Below are 11,270 nucleotides of genomic sequence, written 5' to 3'. Positions count from 1 at the left end.
CAATTCAACTGTGATTAAACCCTGCTAATTTTATCTTTTATGAAGGCAAACATGACACCTTGTAATTGACCATTTCTGTGAAGCTTAGCCTATCTCCTAGACTTACCCTTGATACAAAAACCCAATAATTTCATGACCATTGAGGTACGATGCTGGAAGTTGTTTCTTACTTTGTGTTTGAATATCATCTGTCTAGTTCCAGGTTTTGCAACAAAACCTTCTGCAGACACTTGAACAGGCTTAAAGTCTGTTCCATTTTCAGACTTTTTAAAACCTGTGCTTTTTTGTGTGCGAAGTAAACTCCATTTAGCACCTTGTGCTAAAATAAATAATACGCAGTGCCAGGGAGATATGAGAACTAGCAACTTCGTTTCTGTGTTGAAATCAGTTGGCCTCATTATTTGACGGGCTTGAATTTTACACACCGCTCTAGATTTGGTTCATCAATGTAAAAAGAAAACTTCTGCTAGTATAGACTGCTGCAATGTAAGAAGAGTGTCTCTCCCCAACACTGAAAGTTTCTCCCTCACTTCCATATTCTTCTGCTCTGCACATTTCCCCAGAGGAATGTTTTGTGATCAGGATGTTCTTTTAAGCTTTTAATTTTTCTCACAGGAACCACCCCAAACCTGCCGCTTACATAAGAAAGGTGTCACAGGTCAGGATCTGACCTTTCCATGACACCATGGACCAGGATTGTTCTGGTCATACTGGGCGACACGCTCTGGTTCTGGTGGCTGCAGCTGTAGCTTCCACAACCTGTTTCAGATGCAGAGGGCATAAAAAGCCAGAGCTTCAGAAGCACATCGTATTTTTAACTTCCCCTCACCTGCCTTCAGGATGGCCTTAATGACTACAGCATGCATCCGCGGTTTTCCAGTTGTCCTCTGTGAATCTGTTCCTCTTTCAGGTGATAATATCTATCTGTGGTATTGATATGCTCGATTCTCTGTCATATATAGCTACTCATAGCCTCTACTTACCCCGAGACCCTTAACTCTAACGGAGGGAGTTATTATTATCCCTAGTTTATACCTCCAGGCTAAGGGACTTCTTTAGCGCTACCCAGGGAGCCTGCAGCAGAGTACAAAACTGAACCTGATTCTGGTGCATCCTAGCTCTGCCCATTGAACTATATTTCAAGGTGACATGAACTGTACTTCAAGGTGACATTACACAAAGAGATGAGCGTAGGTCTTATTTAAGATTCAAGAGAGAGAACGAAGGTTATGGCAGTCTTACCCCGTTCGCCTAAATACCGGTCAGAAGCAAGCAGGAGAAGGGTCAGGACGGTGGAGAGCCGAAGCGCTTGGTGCCACACCGCGAGCCTCTGACAAAGTCCTGTAGGCAGAGAACACAGCTGGTAAGATTCATCTAGCTAGGCATCACAGAAGCATCATGCCAATTTTCCCTGCATAAAACACAGAGCTCTCTCCCAATCTGAAATTTCTCCATCGAGAACTTGTTTTTAGGAGATGAGTGTTTTTCATTGGGAATTTATCCAGCAGAAAATTCTCAAGTATCCACTACGTCTCCCCCGCAATTCCCCTCCAGCTTCACAGCATCCATGCCTCTGAACAGGCGAGAATGTTCTCTTATCCATGATTCAGTATTTCAGGAAAGTACAGTGTGGTTAAAAGACACAAAATCAATCTTAACTACTGAGATTTCCATAAAGTTTAATTAAAAGTGTCAAGCTATTGTGACTAGCTTTGTCAAAATGTGGGTGACAAGCTCTGGTGTGCAGCAAAACGTGCTTGTTTCACAAAATGCTGGAGAGGAATGGCTGGATGCTGCTTCTCAGGAGGCTGCAGGAACATGAACCTTCTGGCTGTATCTCCTCAGCTTATATCTGACCCACCTGCCCAAAGCTGAGCTGCCTCTTGGAAAGGGAAAGCCTGAGAAGACAGCCAGTGCAGGTGCTCACGGCTCACAAGGAAAACAGTGTGATCTTGATAAGAAAAATAATAGCATTCTCACAGCCAAAATCCTGATCTGTTACTGATCTGCTGCACTACTCTCTTTCTTTCATTCACCTGATTCAGACATGGTGCTTTGAAGAGAACATAAACACACTTCCCTCGACTTCTTTGTCTATCCTTTTTGGAAAAGTGCTCTGTGCTTGTACTGTGTAACCCAATATGGTTTCTTTTTGAATATCTGTTTCAGAAAACACACCCCTACTGCAGCACAGTGCAGCCTATAGCAATGAAGAGGAATAATAGCAAAATCCTTAAAGACAGATCAGGCATTCTGAGTGCTATACTGGGGTCAAACTTGAATCCAAAGGTCTTCTATGTATCATCAAAAAAATATTTTCTCCCAGTCTCACAACAGGTTGTAGGATGTTAGACATTTCTGCTAGTAATTTTGTGGGAATAAATTCAATTAGCTGAATTCATTATACTTCTTAAAACCAAACTTTTATTTGCTGCGAGTAAATTCAGTCTCCTATTTAGTAATAGTCTCCTGTTAAGCTTCATTAAGACCTCATCCTGACAGTGGTTGCGCATCCGCTATTAAATGCAGGTGCTTTGCGAGGACCCTGAGACGCTGTGATAAAGAAAGCTTCCCAGTCAAGTTACGTGCTTCACTCAGGACAGACCTGTTCAAAACCTGGTAATCCTGCACATTTGTTTAAACAAGTGGTTCTGTCATGACCAGCCCTGACCTACTTTCCCCAATGCCTTATTTGTTGCACACACGTTTCAGCTTTCCTCAGACTAGACTTCAAATACAGCCTGCCTTTTGCTATCTGTTAGCAAAATGCTCAAGACAACGGGCGCCCTGATAAGGGAACACCAACACCACTCTGCTACACAGAGCAGAAAGTATGATGTATCACCAGCACCCAGCAAAACCAGAGGTACTTATCTGCTCCTCGACGAAGCCTGGGATTCATTTGTCTTAGCTGGCCAGTTTGACTTCTTGTTGCACAGAAACAGAGGAGCAAGCCAAAGATAAACATGCCACTCCTACAAAATGAGGAAATCTAGAGAAGACAATATGAATGCAATTAAAGGGTAATAACATTTAACAGTGACCATGTCTAACCTCTCTTTACTATTAGCAAGAGAGAGATGGAAGACAAAACTAGTTCACTCCCTGCAGAACACATCTCTCTTCATCCTTTAAATAGACCCACAATAGAGCCTTCTGTTGGTTGTATTGATCTCTTTCACATTGCACACGAGCTATCATTTTTTTCCAGGACATCTTTCTGCTCTTTAAATGACAGCTTGATTGTTGGAACCAATCTCCATCACAGAAAAACTGTTTATCTAGTGGTACGGGTGAGTGGAGCTATTAGTCCTGAAGTCCTGTTGCGTAGCTGCTGCCTAAAGAAAAAGATTTTAAGTGGGATGGATTCTGTTTTGATGCCAAATATCCAAATCTTCACCTCAGAAGTGGTTCTCCAAAGATGCAAGAATAGAAAGCTTCCTCCTCAGCTTTTCCACTGAACTCCTCAGTACAATGTTGAGCAATCCCTAGATGTTTTGCAAATAGCTTGCCTCTGGTTTTGGTTCCCAGTGGAGATTTTTCATTCCAAACATGTGGTATGAAAGAACAGTTTATACTTCAGTGCAAATAAAATATCCATAACACAAGGTATTGGTAGAATGCTGGTGTAGGAGTGTGCAGGATGACTTAAGTTGGAAAGGGAAGGGAAAGCTGAGGTCTAATTAATTGACTTAATTCTCTCTTCCTGCACTAAAGATTGAAAGACTGGTTAGCATATCTGAAAAGAGTCAAACAGAAAAATCTTTATTTACAGACTTCTCCACCATTGCACCAAGTAGGAAGGAGAAGGCATAAAAACAATTCTCTTTTGAAATCTGATGGAAACATAGCTGAGCCACATTAACTGCCTCTTTGGATGGATAGGTGCCTAGCATAAGCTCTCCTCTGTCCTCTGATCCAAAAGACAAGTATCAAAAGCAAAGATGGACAATTAGGTCAGAGATATCTTCTTTGCCCCTACTTTTCCTTAACTCGCTTGCTGAGTTTATTCCATGTTTTCAAATTCCTGTAGATAAAATTGAAGAACAACAGTGCAGCTGGGGTGCGCGCAAGTGGCAATTTGAAGAGTACCTTCATTCTCTAAACAGCTTGACTTTTCTTGTCAGGGAAGTGTATCTGTCAAACCACATGTTCCTCCTCCCTGAGCTCCAGTAACAGGTGGCTGATAGCTGAAAAGGGCTGCTATTCAAGAACTTGCAGTATTTAGCAAAGTTACATTCACAAAACCATACAGCAATGCAATCGCATCCACTTTCCACTCCTCCTGGACAGAAGAATTAAGTAAACCACCCAACCTTGGATAGCGAATCAGTGCTACAGGCAGGAGTGGGACTGAACTTTCCCGAGTCTCACCCCCACTGCGTAACCACAGGGCCATATAACTCGCTCTCATGGTCTGTCAGAAACACCATGAGCCGCTCTGGCAGACTGACATCAAGAATAAATCCAGCTGGCATCAACCACAGCCTTAGCTGGGTACAAGATGAAATTCAGCCTAGGGAAAAAAAGCAAACACGGTCCCTATGGCCAGGCCACGCTAGTTCCTGCATCACCACACAAACCATCTTCCCTCTTTTTCTGGGACGGGGTGTCAGGTTGGATGAGGAGCAGCACAAGGGCAGCCCCAGCAGTAAGTGTACGAGGGAACAGCACAAACATCACCCCATATGTTATTGCCTGTGTCATAAGCCAGATGCCCTGCATGCTGCCCTGGAGGCCTCTGAAGAAACCCAAAGGCAAGCAGAATTGCCCATCCTCTTTTGTCATCTCCCATGGAAAGGTAGGAGGGCTTTTGTCTGCAGCTTCAAGAGAGTCTGGGAAAGCAGAGCTACCTGATTTTCTGTCCCAATTTGAGGCTTTGATTTGATAAAGATCTGTTCTTACAGCCTTGAGTCATTTTAGTTGCTTTTTCTTGCCTTTCTTTTCACAAACACTCTAACCTGGAAAGTGGAACTCCAGTACCCCAGGAGGGTATTACTGACGTGATGCAGCATGACAATATGTAACTCCTGTCTCCTTCCTGCATTTCTACTCTCGAGTATTCTATAAAGAACATCTTTTTTTTTCAAAGCTGTGTTGTGCTGAGGACTCATTTAATCTGTTCTTTACTCTGGCCAATACACTTTTTTTTTTCTTTTTTACCCCACAAATGACCATTACTAGATACCTCTCCTTGCTGTGAATCTTTCCAAACTGTAAAGTTTTACACCCCATTATACTAAGCTGCATCTTCTGAATAATGCAGCTGGATTATGAACTTTTGTATTTTGACTTTTCTCATGACTTTGTGTCATCCAAATAGCTGACCAGAGGGAGATCCATTAATTACATCACTGATAACTCAGAGCTTGTTTTCTGGCTTCCTCTTTTGAGAGGGAGATTCGTTTCGTTTGTTTGATTGCTCTTCACACTGTATATTCATGTCTGCCCAGGCTTTTATGCTGCGCCCATCATCGTGAAACGCAAGATGACTGGTAACTGTCTTATAATTCACAGAATTGTAAGATACAGTCTCGGCAGCAGCACATTTTGGCCTAAAAAGCAGTATTTGAGGCCTGACGTAATCTATGGGTTTGTCCAATCTAATTAGTGCCACTTGCATCAGTATTTTTATGATATAGACACACATCCACTCAGATATCACTACAGCTACAGAGTCAGCTGCCAGGTAGTCGTTCCATCAACTCCCGGTCACTTCTGGCTTGGAACCGATTTGAAGTATCTACAGAGGTGGAAAGCTCTGAAACACATCATCTGTCCCTTAAACAATATGTTTTTCCTATGACACTGTTCACAGTCAAGTACTCTTTTATTAGACTCCAATTTTCACTAATTTCATTGTACTTTCTTGTAATTAGGTTTTGTAATTCTTGTAATTCTGGTTTTGTTGAAGTCAGTGATAAAACTTCTACAGCAAAACCCACTGAATGTATCTAGTTTTAAGACAATAGACTGGGAGTTGGGCTAAATTAACATGCATTGAGCACTGTGCAGCAATGCCAGACAAATTGCCATACTCAAGCTCACTTGTTGACAACTGCCTTTATTATTTCTAACATGTGTGGCCCTCTTTAGTGCAGACACATTCCAGGAACAGTTGGCCATGTGCATTCACTGGGCATCTTAGACATGGTTCTGACACTTGTTCTCCAAGGAATTGTTCTGTGAGTCTCAAAATCATTCTGATAAACCAGAATATATCGCCTTACAATTTTTTTCATCTAAAATTGCCGTGAAACCATTGAAAACTGGACACACAATGAAAGATCATATTTAAAAATGATCAGACTGTGTTTGACTCTCTGGACCGGAATCACCTCCAGCTAACACCACTGTAAATGACAAGCCTTTGACTGACACCGCTGAAATTATATGCAAAAGCAACTGCCCTAAAAAAGAAAGGGATAGGCTGGCTGGATGTTTTCATTGGTAAAGGAATTAAAGATGTTATTTATTTCAACCTGAACTCATCAGTCTTCTGCCCAATCTGCCCCTGTCTTCACAGCAAGAGGGAAATACGATGGGTTTGCATTGCTGCCAGTCCTAGGTTTACCGTGAGCAAGGATTAATAGTTATGACTCCTCCAAGCAGCCAACTCTGTTGGCACAAGCCTTATCCACCACCACAGACCACTCATTGTTCCCTTCTCAAACACCACAGCCCACTCCCAGGGATTCGATGCCTTCGGATCCCCTCGAGACCAGGGATGTGCTGTGTGTGGCAGGATGTGTCCCCATTAGTGTAATTGGTGGTGACATAAACTGGCCAAGCCTGGGCGTATAAAACCACCCCTGTCTTTCCAATGGGTTCTAGCTGGTCTGAATAAACGTGCTGGCAGGAGGACTTGAGAGCTGATGGACAGCGATGACAACTTCATACTGGCTAAGGTTGCCCATGAACTGAACAAGAAGCAGCCCGGTCTCCCTGTGCCATCTATGTCACGGTAGCATTTGATACATTAGCATGGGATTTAATTTGAGCATTTGAAGCTGCCTGCGTAAGCTTGTGACTGTGGGTCTTTTCACCCATCTTTTGTGCGCGTTCTTCCTCGCAAACATGTTTTTGCTGCAGCACATTTTCAAATGGAATTGAGAAAGAGAAACCCAAAAGCTACATGTATTAGTATTCCTGTTTAATTTAATATCAGCTTACAAGGTGGAAATTAAAATGATTTTTCTGTCACTGTTATCTCTCTTCACTTGGCAAAGATCGATTTCCTTCTTCCTCACTGCTTACTAATAAGACATCTGAAAACTAAGATGGTTTTTATGTTTACTTCCTTGTTTAAATCAGCTTTCTTAACTAAGGACAGCTTTGGCAATATATTTGCTTTTTAACTTGTGATTTCTGTGTTGGCTCAGACTCCGCCAGTGACAGAACATCAAACACGGAGAGGCTATATATTTTTAATTACTCAGGGATGCCCTTGTGCATAAGTACATGCAAATTAAACAAGCAGAATTCAAAACCTGTTCAGAACAGATTGCACACGTTACACAATCAGTCACATTTTGGGCTTGGAAATGATGGTGCACTATTTTGCTTCTCTCGCTGACCAGTACGGAGGTATCAGCCATCACTCGGCACAGCGTCATGCCATTGCTACTGCTGTGTCTGCCACTGCTAGGTTTGGTACCACTTTCTCGAGAGCTGACAAGCCAAGGAAGGTGGATGGCAACGCACGAATACTCGAGTGTGAGAATCAGCTGAACAACTGATCTACGTGGAAATATGCCTTCCTACAAAGGAAATACTAATGTCCATCAAGAGGATTAGAAAAATTACGATGTTACAGTTGTCTCAGAGCATCTGACGTAAGCACCTAACCACCTGCCTCCAGAATCTAGCCCTCTTGTGAAATGGGGAGGATGAACTACTGAGCAAAGTTGCTGTTTGGAGTCCAAGCTGCATTTTATGAGCTTGGTACTTGTATCCTGGTGGCATTACAGCTCCAGCCAAGACGTAATTATTTCAAAAGACAAAAAAGGTTCAGTGAAAATCTTGCAGTGTAAGGCGGTCATACCAAAAGGAAAAGAAAGGAAACACGGCCATCTGCATATTGCAGATGGGGAACTAAACCACTAGAGACAAAAGCAGCACGGTGGGTATCCCTGAAGAGCTGACCATTCCTCCTGCATGAAAAAGCTGAGCTTTTTCAAAAAGCCAAGTAATGTGTCCTGTAAGACGTTCACTTGGGATATTATCTTGTGCCCTTTAGACATTTTACTGTGTCAGAAGTCTCCGTATTTAACAGCCTAGCATTTCTCTTTCATATTTTCTTTCCATTAAATCCCCACACTCAGCATTAATAAGATTTTTTCCTCTAGGGTGTTTATGCCTGGAATACCTATATAGCATTATCTTACCTTCTTCCTCTCAAACTTGATTATCCTTCATTTATCCAGTTTATATGTACTGCAGTTTTAATCTTTCTTCTCCTTGATAAAGTTGCTCTTCTCCTTCTCGGAGGGGTGATGTCTCAAGGTTTCTTTCAGCCCTCTTGCATGGTTCCGCAACTTTCTTCAGTGTTTCTGTATTTTTGATATGGGTGCATCCAGAACTGAAATCCAGCCAGCACCTTCTGTGAAGACACACCTGGCTCCGTCCCCACTAGACATCCAAGGTGACAACTCCTCTCATTGCACCAGAAGGGGCTTATGCCATACGAGCACCCCGCCTCCCGCTGCATGTGCTCTTGCCAACCACCTGCATGACTGACCTGAGGCAGGGGCGTCTGCATCTCTGGTTGCCTCCCAGGGCAGGGTAAGTCTTGGGGCGCCTCGTTCCTTGCCAGGGAGCCTGGTCCTGGCCCGCTGTGCCAGGCCGGCAGGCAGGTGTCTGGACACAGTTCAGGTGGCGAGTGCCAAAGCTGGTGAGCGAGTGATGTGATGCTGTGTGGGCACCTCTGGTGCTACAGAAACCTGGGGTGAGCTGAAAGCTGCCCTGGAGCTGCTGTTAGGGGGTGAGCGTGCAACCAATGGGTCTTTCATCCGATTTCTGTCTTCTGTCCTATTTTTGCGCTATCTGTCCTGTGGCACCTTTGGCGCATACATCAAAGGCCACAGACCCACGAGGGGGTTCTTGGCAAGTTGTGACCCATGACGACCTGCCAGGAAAAAAAAAAAAAAAAGCCTGTTCATTTTATCAGGGGTAGGGAAGGGGTGACCTTTCCGCTTAGGACACAGGCACACGTCTCAGCCGCCCTCCCCACCACCCGCTCTCCAGTGGGCAGCCAGGATGGCGGAGATGCCCAGCGCGGCGGGAGAGGGCGGAGGGGGGAAAGGCAGCCCCGCTCCTTCGCACCACCCTGCGCTCACAGCCGGGGCGGCGGGGGGGGGGGGGGGGGGGGGGGGGGGGCGGGCGGCAGCGCAGGAGGCGGTGGCGGCAGCGGAGGGAGGAGGGGGCGAGCGGCGGCGAAGGGAGGGAAAACCTCGGCTGGGCGGAACACGCCGGCCGGCGCCGTCCCAGTCCGCCGCGGCCGGGCTGCCCGCGCTGCCGGCGGCTCCCCCTGTCCCCGCACGCTCCCCCCGCGGCCGGGGGCGGCGGCGCCCGCCGCGTCCCACCCGCAACTTCCCCCCTCCGCCCCCCCCCCCCCCCCCCCGTGGATGGCTTTCGTCGGAGACCTACAGGGCAGCCGGCCGCTCGACACCCGTCCCCCATGGGCCGCCCCCGCCCCTAAGTTTGCCAGCGCCCGGCCCCCCCGCTCCGCCGCCGCCGCAGGGCGGGCTTGAAGCCGCGGCGGGGGCCGCGCTGCCCATGGCCGGGGGCCCCCCGGCGCCGAGGTGTCCCTGCGCGCCGCCCCGTCCCGCCCGCCGGGGAGCCGCCGCGCCCGCCGGAGCGCCGCAGCGGGGGCGCTGAGGGAGGCCGCCCCCGGCACACCGCCACCGGCTCGGCGCCAGCCGCCGTTGCCCGCCGGGTCGCTGGCGGCGGCGGCGGCGGCAGCGGCGGCGGCGGCGGGGGCGGCGGAGGGGCCGCGGGATCCGTCCGCGCTCGCTGCCCCCGTGTAGTTCCCGAGTCGTCTGTCCTCGGCGGCGGCCCGCGGGTGACATGCAGTCCCTCATCTCTCCGGTGACCAAGGCTATCCTGGTGGCTTTGTTCATCTTCGCCATCCTGCTGATCCTCTACGTGATTCTGTGGTACATCTGCCGCGATGTGGATTGCGACCATGGGATCTGAGCGGCGCCGCGGGGCCAGGGCTTAGGAGCCGGGATTCACCCCGCGGGGCCGGGAGCGGCAGCGGTAGCGGGAGCCCCGCCGGGCGGCAGCCGCCGCCACCGCGGCCGGAGCAGGGGAAGGGGAAGGAAAAAAAAAAAAAAAAAAAGAGGAAAAAAAGAAGGAAAAAAAAAAAAAGAAAGAGAGAAGAGCCGAGCCGAAAGAGCCCGGAGGACAACTGCAATCAAGAAACCAACCTGAGCTTGACCTTCAGAGACCAGGGTGACCCGGTGAGTCTCCGCTCTCCGCGGCGCGGGGGATGCGCGGGTGCGGCGGGGCTGCCTCTCTCCCTCCTTCCCGCCCCGCTCCGTTCCCCTCGCACACACACACACACTCACTCACACTCTCACACACGCACGCACACGAATGTGGCACAGGCGCCCCACGCCGCGCACACACACGCGCCCCGCTAGATGCGCGCAGCCATGCGTGTCCCCAGGGGACAAGCAAGACCCGTCCTGCTGGCCGGGATGGATTCCGCCTGTCCCCGTCCCCGTGTCCCCCTGCTTTAAATGTATCGAGGTGACAACGCGCGGAAAGCAGCGCGCCCGCGGGAACCGCCGGGGCCGGGCGCGGACGCGGGCGCGGACGCGGGAGGGGCGGGCGGTCGCCGCGCTGCCTTTGCGGCCCCACATTGGTATGCAGGCGGTGGCTGCGCCGCCAGGCAGACCGAAAAGGTGAGCCCAGGGGACGGGGGAAAGCCAGCGCTTTATCAGTGCGGGGGGTAAAAGGGGGGGAAGTACCGGAAAATGGAAGGGAAGATGTCGGGTATCCGGCGGGCACCGGCAGGCAGGCTGCGGGGAGGGGATGCGAAGCGGGATGAGTTTTTCCTTCCCAGGGGCAGGTTGGTGGAAGGAAGTGGGGGAGATGACAGAAGAACGTGCATGGGAAGTTGTGGATGGCAGCGGTCCTTGTGTGGTCTCACCGACACCGCATTTGATACGTGCTGCTCTCCACAAAAGGGTTGACGCTCAAGGGTTAAACACATGCCCGAGCCCGGCAGTGTCAGAAGATGTTGATAAAAAAGTACGCAATTG

General features: G+C 48.4%; 1 protein-coding gene across 1 annotated transcript; it reads right to left on the bottom strand.

Moving 5' to 3' along the window:
• Positions 1 to 9,215: 9,215 nt before the first annotated feature.
• On the bottom strand, positions 9,216 to 10,188 carry LOC147416244 (uncharacterized). Its single transcript, XM_086481963.1, is given in 4 exon segments — positions 9,216 to 9,428; positions 9,430 to 9,615; positions 9,617 to 9,751; positions 9,754 to 10,188. Coding segments are annotated over 4 exon segments (969 nt in total).
• Positions 10,189 to 11,270: the final 1,082 nt, after the last annotated feature.

The sequence above is a fragment of the Leptosomus discolor genome, chromosome 1 (assembly GCF_034619465.1).
Source record: "Leptosomus discolor isolate bLepDis1 chromosome 1, bLepDis1.hap2, whole genome shotgun sequence".
NCBI lineage: Eukaryota > Metazoa > Chordata > Aves > Leptosomiformes > Leptosomidae > Leptosomus > Leptosomus discolor.
This window is presented reverse-complemented; position numbering and strand designations above follow the sequence as displayed.